General features: G+C 33.4%; 2 protein-coding genes across 2 annotated transcripts; one reads left to right on the top strand and one right to left on the bottom strand.

Moving 5' to 3' along the window:
* Nucleotides 1-484: 484 nt before the first annotated feature.
* Nucleotides 485-26,284, bottom strand: LOC148603934 (integrin alpha-4-like). Its single transcript, XM_088551750.1, has 21 exons — nt 25,963-26,284; nt 20,373-20,497; nt 19,566-19,684; nt 16,805-17,017; nt 15,855-15,903; nt 15,003-15,089; nt 14,278-14,363; nt 13,378-13,437; nt 12,819-12,959; nt 11,176-11,281; nt 10,656-10,838; nt 9,808-10,032; nt 9,115-9,272; nt 6,943-7,071; nt 5,765-6,234; nt 5,229-5,409; nt 4,228-4,338; nt 3,823-3,945; nt 2,832-2,939; nt 2,283-2,408; nt 485-1,544 (listed from the first exon to the last, which is right to left on the bottom strand). Exons 1-21 carry the CDS (start codon nt 26,133-26,135, stop codon nt 1,218-1,220), a joined length of 3,300 nt encoding a protein of 1,099 aa, XP_088407876.1. The 5' UTR covers nt 26,136-26,284; the 3' UTR covers nt 485-1,217.
* On the top strand, nt 22,138-23,278 carry LOC148603935 (mitochondrial GTPase 1-like). Its single transcript, XM_088551751.1, has one exon. It carries the CDS (start codon nt 22,256-22,258, stop codon nt 23,210-23,212), a length of 957 nt encoding a protein of 318 aa, XP_088407877.1. The 5' UTR covers nt 22,138-22,255; the 3' UTR covers nt 23,213-23,278.
* Nucleotides 26,285-26,822: the final 538 nt, after the last annotated feature.

Consider the following 26,822-nt stretch of genomic DNA (forward strand, 5'->3'; position numbering starts at 1 on the left):
GAACAGGGTTATGTTGCTACAAGATTGAAGTCATCACTACAGAAGTTTTATGGTCGTCATCATGAACTCGTGGATCGTTATGGTGTATCCATCAGCACCATGAAAACTGATTTATTCAACAGGTCATAATTTTCCTTTCCTCGTTTGTCTACCCCGGACCCGACTTTTTATGAGCAACTCGGCGGGTGTTTCTAGAAAAGCAGAGGACGCTTACCCTACCGGTGCACCTGGTCCATGCTCCCAGTTTTTAGTGGAGTCCGAGTTGCTCATTTGCTTTGTATGTATTATTTTAGTTACTTTATGTTCTTTGTTGTGTATGTCTGTTTTCCATGTCTCGTCCTTGTCCCTGGATTACATTCTTTTGATTACCGCTATAACCTTGGTTCCCTTGATTACTCTTTGATTATTTCTTCTATACCTACAATGCATGGATGGACGTATATACCAAAATTCTTTATCACTTGCTCAGAAAAAGAGACAGACATTTCAATTCAAGCATTTATTTACAATGAAAAAAATATATAGGAATACCGCTCAATAAATAATGCCATGCAAAAAAAAAAAAAAAAATGGTTTTCGGTACATCATGAAATATTGCACTTATTGAGATAGAAAACAATTAATTGTATGAACACAATACTGGGTGGTATATAAAATATAAAAACGGTGGTTTCTATTCTGCGGTTAGTATTCAGCATATTCAACCTAGGTCTGCATACATCGTCATCCGAATCAAAACTTTAAAGGGAACTTATTGATTACAATTTTGGTGAAAATACAGCAATAAAATAGTGATATAACAATACAAAGTAGATAATCTTGCAAATGCTGTAGCTGGTGCGCTTGTAGAAAGAACAAAACACATGCCTAACACTGTTAGTATTTCAAATGGATTTTTTTGGGAAGTAATACATGTAAAATAGGTCAAGGTCAATGTTACAATAAAAATGATAGATATTATATGATATAATAATCTTGAGATCAGACTAATGCAGAATTCGATTTAGTATTTATTAAATTTATTTTAAAAAACCTTTTTTTGTAAATTATGATGTATAAAGCAATGATTATTTTATTTAAGTTGGTTGTTTTCCCACAAAATTCATTCTTTATCTTTCCCCCCTTATGCATACTTCATGATGAAATACGCCAATTAAAAACTCTTAATTTTCGGAAGACTGATTTTCTTCCGCAAAATCTAAACCACCTTAAGAAGTTTATTTAACAAAAACTCTCTGTTTTCTGGTTCTTATAGGCTCCAGATAGCCTGATTCGTCAGAAATATCAGATGACAGACTGGAAATCTCCTCCATTGAGTTAGTCAGTGACCCATTCGAGTATGGAATCAACACATGAGTTTCGTCAATGTCAATATCAGCAGAGAAACAAGGGTTGTTTGCATTATGTGTCAGTGAGTGGTGTATAGAATGGCCAGTTCCATTAGCGGTGCCATTATGATGACGTCGTGCCTCTGACATGCGCAATTTCCAATTAGCCTTCTGTAACTGTAAATCTTCATTGTCTAATCTTCGGAAAAATCCAACCTGAAATAAATATTACAAATACATCAACACTAGAAAATAAGTTTCCGTTTTGTTTCTGTGTACTGTTAATTTGTACATTTTATTTCTACCTTTATTCTTGAAATTCAATTTTGTGTAACCGAGTTTCCGTTTGATCTAACTCCAAATCATGTTTTGAAACTTTGAAAATTTTAACTTTTTACATAAAATCACTTGTCATAACACTTTCAAAAACGTAAATTTCAAAACTGAAATATTGACGTCACATATAAACGAGACATCTGGCCTGGGTTTCATAAAAAAATAATAAAAATAATCTCAAGTTGAGAATTTCCTCAAATCTTTCAAGTGATCTGATTGGTCGAAACTTGAGTCGTGGAAGAGTAATCAAGGGAACCAAGGTTATAGCAGTAATCAATAGAATGTAATCCAGGGACAAAGACCAGACATGGAAAACCGACATACACAACAAAGAACATAAAGCAACCAAAATCATACATACAAAGTTACAAAAGTAAATGAGCAACTCGAACTCCACTAAAAACTGGGAGCATGGACAAGGTGCGGGTAGGGTAGGGTAAGCGTCCTCTGCTTTTCTAGAAACACCAGCCGAGTTGCTCAGGAAGGATTTAGGAAAAATCTCAAATTAAGATTTTTATGAACCGGGCACAGAACATACGGGGAAAAAATCTTTTAATAAATGACAAGAACAACTTACCTATCTAACTTATGTAAAAAGTAATATAACAAGTATAATACCTTCAGCATTACTAAGCTGATCATAAGGAAGACAGCTATACCTGCAGCACCACTGACTATCATTATCCAAAGTCTCAGGTCTTTAATGTTGGACTTCAAATCTACGTTGTATACATCTATAATGATCTAAAAAATGCATTACATATTGTACAATCAATTAGATGTACTTGCAAATGTTCAATAACAAATATGCGTTTTCAAATCTATAACATACGAAAGTATTGTTTCAGTGAGCATGTTTATATGTCTTTTTTATTTTCTGTTCTATTTGAAACGATGAATGTTATACTAAAAGTGACAACGTGTAATTGTACAACAAAGCAATCTAATTATGAAAGCCGTTTTTTAATAAAAGTTTTTTTTTCAATTTTTTCAAATTTCTTATTACATGCGTTTAATGAAGGGTAATAACAAAAAAATTACCGGACACATAAAATCTAGACAGTAGTCAAAATATTACACAAAGATTCTCCTTGTGAATGATATAGGATATTGGTGTTGTATCTGTTCATAACCATAAAAGAATAGATGCTACAACATAACGTTTACCTCAGTCCTATCAGTTGAACTAGAGAATAAAACGATCTGATCCCAATTTTCATCTTCCGATGTATTTCTGAATATCCCGGTTGATCCAAGTCTAACTTCGGAAAGCCTCTAAAGACCACCATCAGGAATGAAAAGTTATCGTTGAATTAAATATGTTTGGATATTCAGTTCATAATGTCATTGGAAAAAAATCAGGAAAAAAGAAAGTCAACTTCGTTTAGGTTACATGTAATTTTAGCTCATGAGATCATATTGATATGTTTAAACTTTGACAAAAGTGATTTTATTTATTACAACTACAAATGTTACAAAGTGTTTTGACATGTACAAGAGCAATCAAGGGAACCAATATTCTAGCAGAAATCAAAAGAATGTAATCCAGGGACCAAGACCAGACATGGAAAACAGACAAACATAACAAAGAACATAAAAACATAAAAAACAAACACACAAAAAAAAAAAAAAAACACGTACAAAGCAACAAAGTAAATGAGCAATTCGGACTCCACTAAAAACTGGGTGCATGGACCAAGTGTACCGGTAGTGTAAGCGTTTCCTGCTTTTCTAAAAACACCCGCCGAGATGCTTATAAAAAGTCAAGTCCGGGGTAGGAGAAAGAGGAAAGTGAAATTGTGATACGTTAAGCAAATCGGTTCTCAAGATGCATATGGATACACCGTAACGCTCCATGAGTTTATGATGACGACCATATAATTTTTGTAGTGATGACTTCAATCTTGTGTACCACATAACCCCGTCCATGAAGCTAAATTATGAGTCTAGTGCCATACAAAAAGTCAAGCTCTGGCATAACATAAGAGTTGTGATATGAAAACTCCATACGCAGGTGCTGAAGGGATGTTGTCACAGAAGAAAAGAAAGACGACTACACGAAATGAAAAGTCATTGCGTTTATCGTATAGTTCGGTCAATCGTAAACACAGTGGCTTCTACTTATTATATCTAAAGATAAAAACTACATTTTCATTACCTGCAATCTTTTTTCCTTGATTGCCATCAGCATGTTGATTGACACTGTAACTGATGTACGGACTTGAATATTATTCAGTTTACACATTATTATTGTACAGTAAGGGTGACCACCAGTACAAACCTGTATAAAATTATGCAAAACAACATACAAGTTTATTGTATAACAATACTAGATGATATAGAGGTTTTTGTTTCAATACAAAATATATCGTCTTCCATCATGAACAAATCCTTAATTGGCCCTTTGTTTTTATCGAAATATTATATTTGGAATCAAATACTTCTTTTCCATCAAAATAAAGATATATTATTTAAATTATTATATTATGTATGTGTCCTAAGTGAAGGTTTCACATTTGATAACTACTACACACACAATTCCTAAAATAAAATTACGACTTACAAGTTGCAGCATTTGTTTCCCCCTAATTCGTTTTATAAGAGTGTTGTCTATTTCTCCTCTCTTCTTCAAAGTGCATAAATACTTGGAAAAACCCTCAGAAGTTGACTCAATCTACAAAACATTAGGAACATGCTCAAACACTGTCTACATTACATGCTTACATTTTGTATATAACTTTAATATTCCAATGCAATCATTTATCGCACAACATCAAGTTATTTTTGTAGTAAAAGGGAGACAATCCTGGTGTATTTCATCAAAAAATATATGTTGAGACAATAAATGATAATTTGCTTTTAAGCTTTAAGTTCGTTAAAGATTTTAACTCAGATAACTCAAACAGCCTCTGAAATGCATTTAAAATGGTCGATGTACACTTAATTGTACTGTATCATTCGTTAAGCCAACTCCATTCTCAACTTTTTATACAGGTTATCATTAATTAAAGAATTTTTTGTTACATTTTAACAGACAAAATCAACACTGGCATTTGAGTACAAGTGGTTTTATTGCAACTGAATATGTGTATTCACCATTCTTGACCAATGCACTTGCTAGATGGTTAACTCAATTTTCAGCAAAACCATGCACCATCCAAGTTTTCAAAAACAATCCTTTTTTGTCAAAGTTGTAAAAAACAAGACCGAAAAAAATATTTTTTACCACTGATAATTGTGCCTGAATGACCTAATAATCAATTATTATAATAAGTTAAATTTGATCCGAGGGTGCCGAATTAATGATAAACATTATTGTTCTATTGAAAAGAATGTAAATTTCATTTTGCATTAAACGATTTTGGACATTCTTCTCATCTACATGGACTTATAACTGTGGTTACGTTTTTTTAATTTCTGTTTTTTGTTTTTGTTTTGTTTGTTTGTTTTTCTTTCTTTGTTTTTGTTTGATTTTGTTTTGTTTTGTTTTTGTTTTTGTTTTTGTTGTTGTTTTTTTTTGTTTTTGTTTTTTTTTTTTGGGGGGGGGGTGTTATCTATACTTACATGCAAGCCGTTCATATCAATTATATTTGGTATTTCTGGATAGCTTATTAATATACTGCTAGTCTTTAGTGTTGATGGCCCAGAGTTATATATAATATAATGGTATGCTAATTTACGTTGTAGACTTTCAGTATCGTTTGTTTTATCAAGTCTGAAGAATATCTCTCCTGGTGTTGGTTTTCTAGAATACGACAAGATAAGACAAGCAAGAGAATTTAAATACGAAAAAACTCATGCTAACTCTCTTAAAATACTACCCAATGTTTTTCGTTAGATTAGAACATATGATGCGAATGTAAAGTTTTAACTGTTCTGAATATTTGCTGAATTTGAGTCTTGAGAAGTCTTGTTTAAATGATTCAAATGTATTATTATTATTATTATTATTATTATTATTATTTTTGCAATTACTAGAATTTAATGACTCTATTCAATAAAATCATGTAAAAAGCACACAGTAACTTAACATAATAATGCTAATATGTATAGTATGAAAGATGTTTTCTTAGAAGTATTTTTGTAGGGCGGATGCTTACCCGATAACAGAAATGTTGGAGACAGAAACCACAGGCACTGTTATTGTTACATTATTGGAAACCCGTTTACCATTAAACACGCCAACATCAAATTCCACCGATGGAGAATCGTCCAAAAGATAAAACTCAAATATTGCTGAAAAGTTGTTCAGCTGTTCTGTCAATGACGCGATATCTACACTACACCTAATTTTGTTACCATTGTCACTTGTGACGTAACATGACAACGTTTCAAAGTTAAAACTATTCACACATTTAATGAACGAGACAGGGTCTGAATTGCTCATTCTAATTGTTAGGTCGCGTGTAGTTTTAATCTCAGTCACATTCTCAATATTAACTATCACTAGAATTTTTTCTGACTCCCCTGTTATGAATGTGTCCTTATTGCCAGGCTGTATGTATGCATTCGCATTCAAATCAATGTTTGACAGACAGCTTTCCTTCATACATTCAGGCACTACTGAAATCTGTAATGATAACAAAACTTGATAGGCCATAGCTGTATTCCTGTTGGCAACTGTTCATTTTTTTGCTTTAGTTTGTACCATTGTTATATCGTCATATTTACATGTCGAACACCCTTTTTAATTTATTTTCTTCGGGTAGGTTTTCTCCAAATATCTTTTTAACTGTTTTCTGCTACAAATTTAGACACCCAGAATCCCATCGCAGCTTTACACAGGTCTATCCACACGTTTTTTTAAAGGTGTATTTTCTATTGTATTTATCTAATTTTGTAGTAATACAACTTTTAAATACCTAAAACACTGAGCTAGAGGCTTCATTTCTTGTATTGCAAATGGTTGAGATTTTGCTTTCTTCTTCGACATTTTCGGTTATAAACAATTAATGTTTGGATATAGATCTTCCTATATATTTGATTCTAATTTTGCTGACGGGAGGTTACTCATTGAAACACGTGTACAGCATTTCAACATATATGATTGGTATTTTTGTATGTGATGGAAGTAATAGTTTTATTACATTCGTTTTGATGATAGTAACTTTTTTTTTGCGAAAAAGCATAACTGTTTTACAAGATTATCATTACGATAAGTAAATACATATACACAATTCTACCTACCCGTAAGTTATATAGATACATGTTGATACATATTTTTATTACCAAAATGAAGACAAGAATTACGTTATATTAACAACTTTCTTCCAAATACCTTTGCTTGACGTGTGTTAGGAATCTCAGGCTGACGTTCTATACCATTAAATGTCTGTAGCATTACTTTACGTCCTCTAATATTGTAATCAAGATTTACCATAACTTCTTCAGAATAGTCATCTGTGTACTAAAAAATGTGGATATTATAATTCAATTCACTAACGTTTGTCATATCTTAGATTTTGGAAATATTCAAGATGTTGCGCATATTTTTTGTCATTGTATCATATTGTTACGTCATAATGTATAATTACCTTGTATTGACGTTACCTACGAATTTCACTTAAATAGCTTATACTTGTGATAAAAGAACAGACAGCCCTGCTGAATTAATTAGATAAATGTTTTATCGATATGCACATAATGTTTGAAACTTACGTCATGTCAATCAATTGTAAGTCACTAAATTGAGTGTTTCTCGTCTGGGCAAGATAGACCATTTTCAATGAAAATAACTGAAGGAGAATCTATATTTACAGCCAAGGCATAACAATAAAATTGTCTTAAACTATAGATCACTTTTTCCTTCTTAAAATTCAATATGTATGTATATTGTTGACGATATCCTACGTTTAATTGCAAGAATTCTACTCACTTAATGTGAAACCCTTTCTTTCTCATCTTTTCAAAGATCCATCAGCCGGGGGCTAAGCACTCTGCCCACAGAGCAACTGGGATTTGTGCCCCAGGGAGTGGAATGGGGTACCCCTGGCGTGTTACATGCTGGGGTTGTCAGGCTATAATACGGAAAACCTGACCACAAACCATAGTGGTGCACCGTGTTGGGAAAGATGCCACGTTCCTCGCACGGTAAAGAACCCTGCTGTGGTATTTGATAGGAGTAGGAACCTTTGCGCTCCGATACAGGAGGCTAAATTGCCCGACCCTACCCATCCCTCCCTTTTTTTCTTGTGGCAATCAATATTTGTCGACCCTATAGTCATTGTGTCCCATCATTTCATGTTCATTTTATCATCATTTTCATGTTCATCGCCTGAATATAGCTGAAATATTGCTGCTTGGACGTTAAACCCCAACATTCAATCAATCTTTAATTGGTCTGCTTAATATATTCCGTTTTACAGAATATCTTAAAATCAAGTAAAATAAAATAAAAAGTCATGTGCATAGATATATAATGGATAGACAGAAGAATAAGTCACTTTTATCCGAGTAAAATATAGATTCTTTTACATTTTTATGGAGGACCAGTCACTTCTAGTACAATTAAAACAGCAAGTTAACAAGAGGCTCCCAGGAGCCTGAATCGCTCACCTGGTTAAAGTTTGTCTTTCAAGGGCAATCAATTTAACAAGGATTTGTCCAACAATTAGGACTCAAGAAGACTTTGGTAGGACTGTTATAAGGATCATTTCATTGATAGAAAGTTTCTTTCTTTTATAGTTTTAAAGATATTGGCTGAAAACTGTAAAAATGACTGTCATTTTTCATCTTTCAAGGGCAATAACTATTACACAAGTCATCTGACAACTTTGGTCCCTGACAACTTTTAAAGGCCTTATAATAAGGGTCATTTCAGCTATAGATATAATTTTGCTAAACCTAACAGTTTTGTGAGATATATGCGAAAAACTACTGTCTGACCCCCTAAGTTCTATTTTTAGTAACGGCGGCCATGTTTTTCGATGGATCGAAAATCCCCACATTGGTTCAATGTACGATATCCCAAGGAACATTCATACTAAGTTTGGTCAGGTGGTGTCAGGGAAGAATTTTGAATGAAATAACATTTAAAATAGCAAAAAAAACGTCGAAAAAGGGCCATAACTCCAACATAGCTTAACATATTAAAATAAAAATTTGACCACAGATAAATTTCATCACGCTGAACACTTTTATCCTATGTCAGAATTTGGCTAAACCTAATGGTTTTGGAGATATATGCGAAAAACTACTGTCTGACCCCTATGTTCTATTTTAGTAACGGCGGCCATGTTTTTCGACGGATAAAAAATCCCCACATCATGACTTTGCACGATACCCCAAGGAACATTCATACCAAGTTTGGTTCCAATTGGTGAAGTGGTGTTAGAAAAGAGTTCTGAAAAATTGTTAACGACGACGACGGACGCCAAGTGATGGCAATAGCTCACATGGCTTTCGGCCATGTGAGCTAAAAAGTAAGTAATTACTGCCAAGTTAAACTTACCTGTATAAAGACAGTTTCAGTCCCGCATGCCGACTTGTTCATTTGAAGTTTTCGCTTGCCTGTTATTAATTGTGTTGTTGTCAAGGGTTTGCCTTTATTGTACAGGTAAACTCGGGACAAATTTCTGTTCGAGTCAAATTTCAGGTGATATTTGACGACTGCAATAAATTATTTCCACATTCTGATACTAAACCATTAGTCATGCGTATATACATAGCTTTTGAGTTCATTAGGTTATTTTTTATTATTATTGTTGAGATAGTAAGTATAAAACCTATCTTGGCTTTTGACCGTGGATATTGGGCCTAATTACTTTGCTATCATCGTGTCTTTATTTGTTACAAATATTTAACAGTTTCAGACATTTTTTTTTCAGACATATTTTTTTCAGACACATTTTTTGTCTTGGCCTAAGCACAATATTTGCAGAAGTAGTGTTTAGCGAATTTAAGTCCGTCCGAAAAGATGAAATTTCCTTCAAAGACATATAATTTTTTAATCATTTTTGAAGAATCAAGTAGAATACTGTATGTATTCGACAATTAATCACTCGTGTATCTAAATTAAAGTACATTTCATTAGATTAGTTCTTTGTAATTTGCATCGTTAAAGGCTGGAAATGAGTCAATGTATACGTATAAGTACGAACGTATACCGCAGACGGTGGATACTTTTTATTCACCTCTTTCTTACCTATGCTGCTTGGAAAGTCGGGATTTTGACTTTTGTATTGTAAACAAAATACCACATTTCCCTTCATAAGTCTGTGAGAACAGTTTGTTGATATTCGTCCCCCAACAATACATCCAGGAACTTTAAGTAGGTCTGTGATCTTCAGTGAAGTAGCTGACATATCCACTAAAGGTGTAGAAAACAGGACAATAGCGGTGTCAGATAGATGCGCACCAACTGATATATCTAGATTAAAGAAAGGTAAAAACAACCGCCATTATAGGAACAGAAATTTCGAATGTTGGTTTATTGGTAAATAAGGCTTTCATTGATATAACAATATTCGAGAATTCACGCTCACTCCAAGTAAATATTACGAATACTGTACCTATTCTGTACATACCATCACGCAGGAACATCATCATATAAAGTATTTATTATTGTACAACCAACGATTTAATCTTAATAAAATATTAAGGATTTAAAGACCAGCAATGCGGACATTTCTGAGGAACACTTCTCATGAAGCAATCAATGTATATAGTTAAAAGACAACAAAGTGATGAACATAATTCAATATACAACAATTAAAAAACAACCTGATTACAAGTATAAAAGAATACGTAAACATCGTGTTAGCAGATTAAGTACAAAAGTAGATGGTTTATATTTATATTTCATTTCATGTGCGAAATTGTTCGAGACACTCGTGGGATTTAGTTCTAAAACAAACAAATGAGATCATTTATTCAACAGCCAATGTTGAGAGTCTGGTCTACCATTGCTGTAAGCAGTTAATAGAAAGTCTTTTTTTTGTGTAGATGTTAATAAAAGTGTTATTAGAAAATTCATTCATCACATGGAAATACCTAGATATCCGTTTTTATCAATATCGTATGGTCTAGAGAAAGATATTCCAAATCCATGTATGTGGTTGTGTAAATCTCTTCCAAATATCCTTGACGTATACTTGGTCCATATCCCTTGTTTATACCCATTAAATATATAGATAGCTCCAACTCCTTCCTCGTGTGGAGCTCCAACGATGATGTCTGTAATAGTTAAACATTGTTTGATCTGATGGTTACAAACTACACGTAACAACCAGTATCAGTATCAGTTTGTCTAGACTGGGTAGACACCATTTTTTATTGACTTTCTTTCTTTTTATATTCAGTCTCATTAAATAACGCCAATGTTTTATTCCTTTGTTTTCTTTTCGAAGAACACATTTTGTTTCAAATGATAAGAAAAAGCTTTCATCCTTTGTTTTTATCATATCAATATTTGATTTATAAGTTCGGAGTTATCCAACCAGATTTTATTGTACTGTCAAGATAAAGAAACAATCAGTCATGATATTCAGTATACGTGTCTTCAATGATTTACCTTCAAAGCCATCTTTATTCAGATCACCAGCGTTTGCCAAAGAAAGGCCAAACCTTCCATATGGCTTGTTAAGTCCCTGTAGTTCGGCTACTCTTTTGAATCCTAACTATTATAAAATGGTCAAATGTTTATAAATGTGCAATAAGTCTTCAAAGGTAAATATTAAAAGTATACCTGTCTCCAAAATACAAAATACAATACAAAATTCACAACAAAGCCGGCTGTTCCTCTGATCGAGGACAAAGAAAAATATTGACACTATGTTCTGAAATACAGGAATTAAAACACAGTTCCACTATTTACTTTCAATTAAGTTCATAAGAGACGGTAATGTTAAGCTGAAGTCAATAACTAGGACATTCCTTAATGAAATGTTTTCATTCATAGTTTCAAGAATACATTAAATTTAGCGCTGAAACATTGCTAAATGCATTTTTATATGTATTGAACACACAAGTCCAACTTAGGAAAAAATATTTTAGAACTTCTATATAAAATTAACAACAAAAATGTAAACAACATATTCTAGAATAAATCTACAGCTGTCAAAAACAAGTCTGAAATTCATATAGTTCTGTTCCTAAATGTATTATGTAGTGCAAGCTACCATGAATTTCCTTTAAAAATGGCATTTCTTAAAATTTAGATGAATTCAGATATTTTATGCCATGACCAAGGTAAATGCAAACACCAAAAAAAAAAAAAAAACAAAAACAAAAACAAAAAAAAACAAAAAACATAAAAATTAAAATTTTCATTAAAACCTGGCAATTTGCCATAAATTATTGCTAGCTTGCACAGCACCAGAAATTTAGGCAACAGTACAATTGCATTCCCGAATAAGAAAAAATTATCTGGTAAATCTGTACATTTATTTTAAAATTTGATGTTTACACATCTGTTGTTAGCAAAATATGTCTGTAGTACATGTTTTGTGAAGGACGGAAACACTCATATACTAGTATGTAGAATACTGTATAAAGAAGCATTAAGCATTTTTTTTTAGGAACATAATAATTGTACTAGTAACATCTTGACTAAAATTATCTTGACAATTAATGTCCTAGATTTTGACTTTACCAGAACCTAAAGAAACCTGCTTTCCTCTTTACATTACCATTACCTTTTGCTTTAATTGGTAGTGTGAGAGCTTACCAACGTTACACAAATTTTCTATATTAGATAAGCTTTTTGAAAAGGGATATATTATTCTAATATCGAATTAATCAATTTAAAGTTGCTACCATTTACGAGACTACAATATTGTGTATCCATCTAAATTATGATGGTACTTTTTAAGTAAAACATGTGGTATTCGTTTTAAGCAATTCATTAGAGATTTCTCGAAAGATGAGGACCGGTCAAAGGTCTGAGTGGTTTAGTCCGCAGGTTTTGTCTATGGAATATTTGTTTTACTTTCTGACTTCGTCAATGTCTCGTAAAAATCGTGCTCTGATCACCGTGATTGTAGATTACATTGATTTGCCTCATCCGGTTTAGTATTTTAGGTATGTTTACATTTTATTTTGTATTCTTGGCGATATAAGATTTTGTATAAAACAAAAAGCATATACTTTCCATTAAATCTTGTGAAACATATTAACACAAACATCTCCAAAAATAAGAAATAAAATGGTACTGACCAGACCATGCGATTTGTAGACATATACTCTACCCTCCTCTGGATTCGATCCCTGATACATTGGTGCTCCAACAACCAAGTAATCAAGTTGTTCTTCTTCCGTTAAAACAGAGGCGACAGTAGCACCAAAATAACTCCCTACCTAGCACAAAAATGATAAAAATATCAGCCTACCTAGCCAATTATTACAAACTATCAGCCTACCTAGCCAATCATTACAAACTATCAGCCTACCTAGCCAATCATTACAAAATAAATTATTATCTGGCCAAATGTAATCAACATAACATCCTACATATCAAAAATGGAACTGAAGTCTCCTGGCAAATGATGACATATTGTTCACTTAGGCTTACAAGTCTAAAATTCATTAAAAAATTATTTTCGAAAAAAGACAAAACTTCTAGTGATGTTTGAGTTTTATTGTTGATATCCAATTGTGAACTGAAAGTTTGGAGCACTATTTATATCTTACAATACGATTCTGGTGAATGAGGGCATCTAAACAATACATGTTCAATACTCGCAACAGCAATCAATAACTGGTGTAACATACATACCTGTGTTCCTGATACAGTGAGTAAGGGACCCAATTTAGACTGAGTAGAATACAATAAAACCTAAAATGTTTAAGTAATAACATAATATATATTACAAACTGAAACTTTTAAGCAAGTTCTAACAAAAAAGTATGAGTTAAAACGCAAATAAAATGTTCAGATAAGAACCTTCATCATAACATGCGTTAAAATTCCAATGGACATTTCATGAAATAAAATATTAGACAGGAAAATGTCTTTTCAAATGTCTTTTTGTGCTTTTCAACATTTATTCATCCAAAATATGATCAGTTTTGATCACAATCAAATGAAAGCGGTGGATATTTCTATGATTAAGTAATTCGGAAGGTAGGAATTTTAGAAAGAATCATTGATAAACTGTCGATTAAACAGAAAATATCATCATATTGGCTCCCTTCTTTGGAGAATAAACTATTATGAATACTAATTTTCTATCTTTTTGTCCCTTTTCCTACTAATCATGAGTATTACTGTTTCAATGGTGTATTGTTTAATGTTTCTCTGATCAGTTTAGATCAAGTTGTCAATAATTTCTATGCTATTCATGAAACGTACCTAATGGAGTCTTTATCAATGAGTTTTTTTTTCTTTTTCTTTTTTCTTTTTTTTGATAAAGAAAAATAACATAAACTTACCTTGCCATGTTGTACGAGAAGGACAAACAAAGGCAAAACTTACCTTGCCAGTACTGTACGAGAGAGACAAAATCGGCACTAACCTTATAATATTGTTTGAGAAAGAAAAAAGGCATGAAAAGCTGTCTTCATTGTAAGGGTTTTTACACAGATTGAAGACCGTGTGGTGACCTGTAGAAGTTAAATAGTTGCTTGACTTTTGGTGGATGACTGACAACCATCTCCTATTATCATATAAACTTACCTTGCCTATATTATCTGCCCGTGGTGCACCTATGGCTATACTGTATCTATCGCTGTTCATAAATCGTCCAGTAGTTACAGCATAACCTTCACATTTTAAAAGTACTTTGTTACTTTAATGTTACTAAACTACTGTATTGTCGTAATTGTTTGATTGTTGGCTGGAGGCTAAGCTGAGTGCAAATATAGCTGATCGAGACAGCACAAAGGCATAATACAAGATTAATTTGAAAATTCTTAATTCGTGACACCCTTTTTTCAACAAGGACTTAAATTGACTGTAAACAAATAAATTTGACGGTGAGTAAGTATATGGTTAATATGATATGAAAAACTTCATGTGTTGCTTTCAAACTTTAAAATTAGCCAAAAAAGTAAGTGTTCTCCAACTTCTCCTTCATCAGTTTTACCACAAACAATTCTTATATGTACTTTGAATACAAAATACATTAAGTAATGGCTGATAAAAAGAGTAAGTATGTAAGTATCATATTCGTTAGATATTTTGTTTAATTATACGTGAAATGTCAAACGGAATTTTCATTTTTTTTTTTTTTTTTGGAAGACAAATATTTTTATTGAGAATATATAAGTTCAAAATATGCAACCAGAATAAAACACCTGGTCAGTCCTGTTTAGTGTAAGTTCGATCAATGTCAACAAAAATCTTAACTGATATATGTATTCACAAAATATGTACATAAATGTGTTAAAGTGTTTATTTACCAGCGTAACCGTTCTTGTATTTGTGAATGGCAGGTTCTATATATTGTACGTCTTCTTCTCCTGAGATCGTCTCCACTACCGTTCCACCTTCAACAGGGTATAAAATGTTTTAAACAGTATATATCTCAAAGACGTCTTTTTTTTGCTTGTACCAAGTCTGCTGCGGTGGTGTAACATTTATTTTGTCAGATTTGTCTTGGACTTGACTTGATTATGGATCAGATTAGTGTTCGGTAATTTTGTAGTTACCCTTATTTTCTATCTTTTTCTCAATGCCAGTTATCTTTACTGTCATTACTTAAATCACTCTTTCTTGTTTTCTGTTTTATGAAGTCATCGGAACAAAACTTAGTGGCTTGTTGCATTGTTATCATATGTCTGTCTTTTAACAATCCTCGTTCAATCAGCGGTTTCTGGTGTATGTTTTAGTGTTACGCGATACGAATGTATCATAGTTTGATATTCCACTCTCCTAACTAGCTTGTATTTTTATTACGTACATAACTTTAAGTTACTCCAGAAAAGGACACTAAGCCTGTCGGTTTACTTGTCCGTGTACTTATTTTTATTTACTGAAGTTCATTCTGCTTACATACTTGTATTCAAATTATATAGATTGCAACTGGGTATTAATTCCCACTTCCTGTCCCTATATCCACAAGTCCGGGTTGCTCATTTTCATTAAGGTTTTCCTGTGTTTCTTACAGGGTTTTGTATGTTAATTATAGTTTCAATTCTCATTGTTTTGTCTTTCGAGAAACGGACATTGTAATTAACCGTGCTATTTTAACAGAACTTATTTTTGCAAAACTCTTGTTCAGCAATTTTTGAAAAGAACAATTAAGAACATACCAGTCCAATCGTTAAGACCAGGAGCACCTAACAGCAGAGTCCCATTGTCCTGAAAAGTATAAAGTAAGTTAAAAACATATTGATTGTTATTGTTTTATTGGATTCTTTTCTATAAATACATTTATACTTTTTTTTAAATTTTTTTATTCATTCTAATATGCTTTATGTTAATGCCTTTGTCATTGAGGTTCTATTTCAAGCATTACAACAAACAAATCATTGGTATCCTTAGTCCTATGTCAACCTTTAACTGTTTAAACTGTACCCATGTTTAGTTCTGTAAAAAACATCAAAATATACTTTAATTAAAGATGTTCCATATTTTCCAGTGACCGTGTGAATCTTGTAATGTGAAAAGGACACATAATGGGGGATACAAAAATTCCGAAAAGTGGGTCGGTGACTGGATTGAGGGAGTCGTTACAGTGATTTCCATATTTTTTTTATCATCAACCAAACTTTTTAATTGCATGAAAAAATCCCTGCAACATGAACTTCACCAACGACAGCAGTCATCTCAATGTGAAAAGCACACATAATGTGGGATACATAAATTCCGAAAAGTGGGTCGGTGACTGGATTGAGGGAGTCGTTACAGTGATTTCCTTATTTTTGTTATGATCAACCAAACTTTTTAATTGCTTGAAAAAATCTTTGCAACATGAACTCCACCAACGACAGCAATCATCTCAATGTAAAAAGCACACATAATGTGGGATACAGAAATTCCGAAAAGTGGGTCGGTGACTGGATTGAGGGAGTCGTTGCAGTAATTTCCTTATTTTTGTTATGATCAACCAAACTTTTTAATTGCTTGAAAAAATCTTTGCAACATGAACTCCATAAACGACAGCAATCACCTTCATACCTTAGCAAATACAACTGAGAATCCTAAAAGTCCTATAAAAAGATTTTACAAACACAGCTGAGCATAGAAAACTCGACTATACCTTAGCAAACACAGCTGAGAATCCCAGCTGTCCCATAGAAAACTCAACATAGTAATTCTCTCTGTTCACCAATCTCTTTAGATTTGAGAGAGCAGGGATTGTAGTTGTCGGAGATGTTAAGTCGGCTGAAAGAAGGTAACACATCCCGGTCATGTGGGACATTCCGTTCATTTTCCATTCTAAAAATGAATCTTTCCATCTTGGAGAACAAACCTACAGAAAGGAAGTAACATTGCAAAAAGCCGAAATAAAAGAGCAGTATACAAATGTATATAAATATAGTACATTTTCTGAAAAAGAACCAGATGCATGAAAAATAAAAAAAACAAAGGAGAATATTTTCAGTGGCGGTAGAGAAATTTTAAATATTATGCGAAAACAGGGTAGCAATGGCCGTCCTTGAGCATTAAACAGGAAGGGTTTTCGCGGGAGTTTATGTCGCGAGTGTTTATATTTTTAGTTTAGTTTAACTATAATAAACGGGCAATTTTATTTTTGTGCGTTGTTTTGTTTATGTGTAATTATTTGTTTCTGCTGTCTACATGTGTATGTATATCTACATGTGTAAGTATATCTACATGTGCATGTATGTCTACAGGTGTAAGTAGGTCTACAAGTCATGTGTAAGTATGTCTACATGTGTGTGTATGTCTACATGTGCATGTATGTCTACAGGTCATGTGTATGTATGTCTACAAGTCATGTGTATGTATGTCTACATGTGTATGTATGTCTACAATTGTAAGTATGTCTACATGTGTATGTCTACAATTGTAAGTATGTCTACAAGTCATGTGTATGTATGTCTACATGTGTATGTATGTCTACAAGTCATGTGTATGTATGTCTACATGTGCATGTATGTCTACAAGTCATGTGTATGTATGTCTACATGTGTATGTATGTCTACACGTGTAAGAAGATCATCTAAATCCCCTGAGTTCATGTTTTAGTCATGTACTTGGATGTCGATATCACTGAACTGTCCTTGAATTTTAATTCTTTACTATTTTTGCCGATATTTTACAATTAAGAAATTTAACATATAGAATTCAGTTTGAATGACGGTCGCATTTTTATCCCTTTGTGTTGTGAGACTAACAATGATTTTAATACGAACGTATATTCTTTTTTTTTTCGGTCGAATATTGGTATTACATGTACTATGTCGTCGTCTGCCTCGTTGGTATCGTTTTATTTCGTTCATTTACGATAACTTGAGTAAACCTTATCCGATCTCCTCGAAATTTTAACACATCGTTCCTAGGGACATGGCGGATGAACACATCGTTTCTAGGGACATGGCGGGGGATCCTAACACATCGTTCCTAGGGACATGACGGATTAAGACATCGTTCCTAGAGACATGGCGGGGGATCCTAACACATCGTTCCTAGGGAGATGACGGATTAACACATCGTTCATAGGGACATGGTGGGGATCCTAACACATCGTTCCTAGGGACATGGCGGAGGATCCTAACACATCGTTCCTAGGGACATGACGGATTAACACATCGTTCCTAGAGACATGGCGGAGGATCCTAACACATCGTTCCTAAGGAGATGACGGGGATCCTAACACATCGTTCCTAGGGACATGGCGGAGGATCCTAACACATCGTTCCTAGGGACATTAACACATCGATTAACACATTGATTTTGATGATTCAGATATCAAAATATGTTCTTTTTGCAATTCTGTTTCCTGGGCAGATTTATCTTTAACCGTTTGGAGTTAAAGAGGTAAGAGATTAGGTCCCACCAAATATAATCAACTTATTTATTTTTTGCCCGATTCCTTGTTATAATCCCTGCCTGCATTTTTCAATCAGATTTCAGGTATCTCATTCGGTTTTTTAGTTATAAGAAGCCAAAAGGGTCATAAATAGAAATCGACTTTTTTAACTAGTCCAATTTTGAATTTGTTTTCATTTGATTCCTTCTGAAAAGCTGGAGCTTTCTGCGTATTTCAATCAATTTTCAGTTACTTAAGTATCTCTTGCGATTTTCGAGTGAAAAATGGGACAACGGAGGTCACGTCCAAGTACAATTGTCATTTTTATTTTTGGCTCGATATTGATTGTTTTTTTTTTTTTTTTTTTTGACTCCTTGTAACAATTGTCCTTGTCAGCATTTTTCTGTCAGATTTACATCTCTTACGTTTGTTTATAGTTACAGGGATTGAAGTCAAAGGTCTTTGATTTACAAAAAAGGCAAAACTTTTTTTCAGCTTTCATTGAATTTCAAATTTTGTGCTTTATTGTGTCCAAACCGGTTGTTGCGTCCATAATGAACAGTTAGTCATTATACTTAGGTGTGTCAACATTCTGTCCAAGGGAATGGAGTTTCATATGCTTTGTTCCGGCGAATCTCTTTATTAATAAATTATCAGCTGAAAATGACATTTATCAATCAACTTCAATATTGCTGCAAATATCATTTTGCTACAGTATAACACATACTAGAAAAAAGAACGGAAGTGGTGAAACGTATAACCTAAATACAAAATAGTGAATACTTTCAGAGATCACCAAAATGTTTTCACCTTTAATTAATGCATCAACCGAAGTCGCTGATTCAATTACTTAATTTTTTTTTATATTACTGTAAAATTTGCATTCATTTTAGAAAGGCATCTCATATCGTGTACTGAACACGAGTCCATCTACTGCGAAGACTTTTAAAGAGCCAAACCGTAAAATACGCCGTTTATATCAAATCTTTAATTTTCCATTCACTTTAGGCATCTCATATCTTACCACTACATGTGAATGTGATGACGGTTCTATGTCCATTGACATTCCAAGCCATTGATTCCCCATGTCGTTATGAAAATAAATCCTCTTTTTATGGTATGTTACTGTTTCAGCTACATTTCCTGAAAATATAGGATAGAAGGGGTCCAAACTATATAGGATAAATGGGGTCCAAACTACTTAGGATAGGTGGGGTCCAAACTACTTAGGAAATGTGGGCTGCAAACTTCTTAGCATTTTTTTAAACTCCACTATAAAGATAGGAAAAACGTAGATTCTGTGTGTTTGTGAGTTAAAAGACTTGATAAATATTGTAAATGATTCAATCCTTATAATAGTATATATATAAATTATACAAATCATAAGCAATTCCTGGGATCTTACATAGATATTTTACACTGAATAAACCATCACAAGTAAACATGATACTGTTCCAACAGATTTCCTCAAGTAGTCTAGAACTGGACTTGACTTTTTATGAGCAACTCGGCTGGTGTTTCTAGAAACGCAGAGGACGCTTACCCTACCGGTGCACCTGGTCCATGCTCCCAGTTTTTAGTGGAGTCCGAGTTGCTCATTTACTTTTGTTACTTTGTATGTGTGATTTTAGTTACTTTATGTTCTTTGTTGTGTATGTCTGTTTCCATGTCTGGTCTTTGTCCCTGGATTACATTCTTTTGATTACCGCTATAACCTTGGTTCCCTTGATTACTCTTTAACATGTTGGCATACATTTGATATGTATTTTTAAAATATTGGTATTTCTTGGAGACATTCTTGTGATACACCCAGCTATCATCTGCAACATACCTGAATTTGTAACAACTATAGGCTGACACACTTGTTTGGAACCATAAAAACATTTGTACAGTTGACCAGGTCTGGTTATGTTCCACATTGCTGTGTTGTTATCTGTCGGTGCACCAACCAAAATACTGAATAAATGCAATATACTTATAAGTTTTCAATACAGAATAAGGAATGTGACATCTGCAATATCAAAAGAATTTTTACTCAAATCAGATTTATAGCGAGTTGAACTGAAATACATAACTATAAGCTGATAAGCTGAACAAAATAGCCCAGAATTACTAATTACTTGAAATGATAACTTCATAATCCTATAACACCAGTCGATGTTTTGTTTTGTTTGTTTGTTTGCTTAGTTTTTTGTTTGTTTGTTTGTTTTTGTTTTTTTTAATGTTTGTTTTTGTTTTTGTTTTTTTGTTTGTTTGTTTGGGTTTTTAGGGAGAGGGGTGTCGTCACTTTTCCTATACATTTATCAGGGTCTGACTCTGGTATTCAGCAAAAGAATACCGAAGCGTTCAAAAGAATGCAGAGACATATGGCCTAATCAGAGACAATATAAATACATAGCGAAGAGAATAAAAACAATTACATATAAGGAAATCAATACATCACACAAAAAACTAAAGAAATAACAATGTATGAACTCACACAAAAACTGGACCGGGAATGACATCAAGTGCTACTGAATAGTAAGCATGACCTGTACTGTCATGTGTCACATTGCAAGAATAAATTCGGTGAGTCAAGCTATATATAGCAATGAAGCTTCCCCACGCTGTCAAGGCGTGGTCATTATCTTTATTGAGGTTTGGGACGGGCACGGTACCAAAATGCAATAGGACACACACTTTTGTTCCTTACATACTGTAAGACCTTGTTTTGTTTTGTTGTTTTTTTTTTTAACAGTGGCATCCCCTTTTTCTGAGGAACCCCGCCTGGCACTCCTCCTTTTCAAAGTGTCTGGATCCGCACCTGATTAATATTAACCAGTCCCTAATAAAGAGGTCCCACAACTTGAAAACAACGGAGCATCCATAGGAGCGAAAACAAAGTATGTATGGTGCATGTATAAATAACATCGAAATGGTTGAACATCACCCAAAATAGACAAACCAAATGTCACGGGTAAATATCACCTAGAAAACTAGGCAAAATACATGAGCCATTGTGAAGGGAGTGAACTATGATAGAAAAGTAAATTAAAACTAGCATTTTGTGTTCTGATAATATATTTATTTATCCAAAGCTATGTGCTTTCGCATTCAGTCAGTGAGTCTAGCTATAATGCTAACTTGTTTCGCCTATCGTTTAATGATGACATAAAAAAGGTTGGTAAAAATACGACAGCTTTAGATCTGTGCCTAGATGCATTCATAGGGATATGCAGTCGCACTCGGTACAATCGACCACTTCTTTTAAAGAAAATAGAACAATAAATCAAGGCCGTCTAATACATTAACATACATGTAGCTTATACGCTTACTAATACAAATACTTACAATTAAAGTAATTTTATTAAGGCCTGTAGACTTGACATTTACTTTTTTAAAGTACTGTAAATTATATTTCCCGAAAATTTTGTACTCGCTCATATAATTCTAGTTATTAGAAAAAAAAACTAATGCATTTTTTTAATATCTAGGAATGCATTTTATTGTGATTTTTTCAGTATGACAGTAACAAACCACCCCTGATTAACTCTCGTTTTTGGTGCTCTCTTCCAGACCCTCTTGAAAATATAGAATTATTCCCCCTTACATCCGGGACTTCTTAATGGATGCGCCCATTTGACACATATTTGTCAAAACTGCATTTCAATAACTAATCAAAAAGAGTGATATGGATAATGACATTTCACTTCTTTAGGGGAAAACGTCGCAGTTATGTCTCAGGCATTCAGGAAAGTTTTCTCACTGCCTGACAATAACGTTATGCGATGGTTTCCAGGACACATGCAAAAAGCGATAAACCGGATGCAGGCAGGTTTCAAAGACACGGATTGTATCATTGAGATCCATGATGCAAGAATTCCAATTTCAGGAAGAAATCCAAGATTTTCTGACATGATATCCTTAAGACCTCATATTCTTCTCCTAAATAAAGTGGATTTGTGTGATAGTAAATTAAAGAATAAAACAGTGACCACGCTGCAAGAAAAATATAGAGTTAAAAATATCCTATTTACAAACAGTTTTCAGTTTAAATCTCATGGAATCAAAAGAGACTTAATTCCAATGGTGATGAAAGCTATAAATGAAAGACCTCGTTATCAAAGAACAGGGCTTGATGAATATAATGTAATGGTTATTGGTGTACCTAACACTGGAAAGTCAACTTTCATTAATGCCGTAAGAAGAATGCACACATCTAGGCAAAAAAAAGTTGTAAGATCGGGTGCAATTGCAGGAGTTACAAGAGGAGTAAATAATCCAATCAAAGTCCATTTTGATCCTGACATAAATTTAATAGACACACCTGGAGTATTGACGCCAAGCATCCCTAACATTGAAACTGGCATGAGGCTGTCTCTTTGTGGCTGTTTACCTGATTATTTGGTTGGAGAACATTATATTGTCGACTATATGTTATATTGGCTAAACAGACATAATAATTTCAGTTACGTTGAGAAATTTGAATTGACGGAACCTACTGAAAATGTCATGTCATTTCTTTCACATATTGCTAGGAAACAAAAATTAATCAAAAGGATCAAAGATATAAACTCTAACTCACGTGAAATTGTATTGAAACCTGACTTCCAATGTGCTGCACAATATGTTCTAAAATCTTTCAGATCAGGAGAACTTGGAAAGTTTACTGTTGATGAAGACTTGTTATGATGAAAGCAGATATTTTCTTAGTTTTTTTTTTTATTATTTTATTGAAATTAAAAAAGAAAGTTCTTATCTGTTCCTGTAGTGTACCATACATTTATAAGTTGATTTTTTGCACACCTGTTACTTACAGAAAGGTTCATGTGAGAGATTTTCCCTTATTGACTCACTCTCATGTGGGAGATTTGGTATGCAAATATAAAAAAATGAATTATTCAGTTTTTTTGCAGAAAGATATTTTGATGTGGGATATTTTAAATTTATCATTAATTTTGTGGGATTTCCCCCCCTTAATGTTGGTGGGGTAACAGTTTTTTTAGTCAAATAAGAACTATACAATGTCCATTTACCTTTGACTGTGAAGTGTGAAAAATATGTAACTTTACTACTAACAGCATAAAAAAATTCTTATCAACAAAATTTAATCCCAAACGAAAATTTCTGCTTTTACAGTATCTGTTTTATTTTAGTTTTTTTTTCAAATATTTACAGATCTGAATCCCACCTCATACAATATAAGTTTGGACCATCAATGTAACTTGGATGACTTCTAAAAGCCATCAATATGTGAAAACTAAAATTCTGTTTTACTCCTACTATTGAATTTTATTATGCAGCAAGTTTCGCTATACATCGGGTTATACAAGTCTGAATACTGGTAAATTTGGTTCACCAGCAATGGCATCAACAAATGTTATCCAAAGTAGCTTTTTTCAGTTACAACCCATTATTGTAGGCAGTCGAAAGTTCGAAAGTTCACACAGGTTAACTCACATCACAAAGGTTTTAGTTGGTTTCGGCTGGGATTAACTATGTTGTTTTATTAATCCCGGGTTTCAGGCGTTACTTGGATTAAGCACAACACAACACGGTCGAAGTGTTCATTCCTGAAGAAAACTGGAGGGTGGATAGGGTAAAAGGAGAGGGTTGGAGCAAAAAGGACACAGAAAGGAGACCAAAATGTAAATATTTATAAAGAGAGTTGGAGAAGAAACATTTTATGAAATCTTCGTGGTGCATGTACTGTACCAAAACAACATTCCACCAAAATGTTCTGCAACTGATGGATTGATAGGTATTTTTGACATCTCAAAATTTTGCAAAATACTTAACAACGCACTTGTATAGCAATTCAATGCAAACAGACAGTTTAACAGCCAAAGTAGAAAAAAAAGAAGGATATGATGAAACGTAACAAATGTACCAGCCTTAATACAAAATTGGGTAAGTTATTTCAGAGCTTGATCACCAAAAGTTTTTCAACAAGTGCCATGAAAGGCCCCGACATCTAAAGTGATAAAATTCACCATGTTTATAACAGAACGATGGCAATTCTTCAAAATAAAACTAAAAGGTAATACTGACTGTCTTGACTGTGGACAGGCGCATGTAATCAACGGTTGGGTTGAACTAGTTTTATAAGACATTAACCACACCTCTTTGATGTAAGATCAAAAATGAACTGAAACAACAAATATACCACAGGCACTTGTTCCTATCAACGGCCGGCTACTATCAAATATGAATGTAGTGAAACATGAAGATTATGTTCAATACTCATATTTGATATAACCGGCCATTGATTGAAACAAGTGCATGTGAAACGGTACCATAATTTTGCTTAATACATTCAATACCTCAACATACACCATATAGACAAAATGAGATATCCACTTAAAGGTTAAAAAAAGCACTATTTCTGAAAGGAAGAAACGGAGACGAGCTATAAAAATCAAAACCAAAACATTTGTTCAATAAACTTTCTGTACAATACTAGAAATAGTAAAAAAAGGTAGGAGACAAAAGAAAGGGGTAGGAGAAACGAGAAATGGGGCGGAAAAAAGAAGAAAAGTCCGCCCCTCATAAAAGCTATTGGGTATCTCGGACAACAAATATACTAGAAATAAAAAACATACATGTATGATACAATGTTAAAGCATAGTATCAGTAAATGTATATTATATAGTCCCCGGTTGAGTGTATTTAGAATCGTAGTAATTTCTTTTCACCGTGTTGTTTTACACGTTTTTTTTTTCTTCTTGTGAAGTCTTATTAGCCAGACGATCGTAGAATTCATGTGACATTGAACACCAAACAATATGTATCCTTTTACAATTTAAGTCTTATTAAAAACTAAGGATCCGTATCAGATTCTTTTGATTAAGAAAAGTACAGAAAATACTACTGCTTTGTATAGTAATGACATTTGCTGAACTCAAGTTTGAACAAAATCAGGACAAGCTGTAATTAAATATAATTACCGTGATTCATCACCAGAAAGTTACCAATGTGGAGATTTATAGTAATATGTCAAACATTGTGTAATAGATATAGTTGACATATAAAACATGTAAATTATGCTGTTAAAACGTAACTTACAGAAAATACATATACTACTATCGAGCTAGTTTCAGGTCTTCTATTAATGTGCAATGGTTGAGCACAAGTTTAACAGAAAGGTTTGCTTTTGCATTGAAATGAACAAAATATCATGCAAAAATTTGGGTAGCTATTGTTGCGTTTTAAGGAGGACTGTGATATGACCTGTTATGCATTGAAGTTGTACAAATTGGCGAATACAATGGAAAATTCAGAGTTGAACTTGAGAACGAAGTCTAACTTGTTTTGGAGAGTAGATTTTGTTCCTCTGAAAGCAGGTTTTTATTGCACGGGCTGTCACTGGTATGATATTTTACAGACTTCCAGTTTATTGTGAGCTTATTGCGTTGTACATTTGTACTGCTATATGTACTTACAATATCCCATCTTTATTCTCCAAAATTCCAACAGAGTACCCGAAATAGCTTCCACTGGTGCCTTCATACAACACAGCACTTTTAGGGTCCAGATTAAAGGCACCAGAAAACCCTAAAATTAATAGCATGCACAAGTTAGCTCCCATCACTGAGTTCACTAAGTTTCCTGACATTTTGAATATGTACGCACGTTTCGTTGTAAAATCATTGTAACACGGAGTTCTCCTGTCATTTTGACGGGTAATTATCCATATAAGGGCTATATTGATCACTTTCTAGGTCACAGGCTTGGTTTTACCACAATTTCATATTACTCTCTACATTTGTGGGTTTTTTTTCTAAACGTCGATTTCAAGCATCAAAATGACAAATTGGTCAAATCGTCGCAAATTTGACGTTTGAACTGAATTAATATCCCCTTTATCCATTACATATCATGATGAATAATACTGTATAGTTTTGTTTTAAGGATATCAACAGCTATCAAAGCTGTGGTTAACGATAAGAAAACACGCTGTGTATTTGGTGAACTCTTGAAATTTCTTTTAAATGCGACCTATCATTATATGTTATTTAATCAGAAACTTTTAGGACATTTAAATCTATTTGACAATAACTTTAGGTAGACGGTGTGAGACAATTACAGCCTATGCATACTATGTATGCGTAATCCGTTATCTTTGATTTTCCCATTCATGATTGTGTGTATTTTTCTTTCCCCTTTTCATTTGCTGTTACAGTGTTGCGACATAAAAAAAACTACTAGATTTTATCTTGCAAGGCACGCACACAAGGGAATTTAAATCCAAGATCCAAGCATACGGGTTGAAAAGAAGCATTCATATTCATACCTTAAAAAG

Source organism: Perna viridis, chromosome 11, assembly GCF_037379345.1.
Source record: "Perna viridis isolate PV_CMFRI_1.1 ecotype Kerala chromosome 11, ASM3737934v1, whole genome shotgun sequence".
Classification (NCBI taxonomy): Eukaryota; Metazoa; Mollusca; class Bivalvia; order Mytilida; family Mytilidae; genus Perna; species Perna viridis.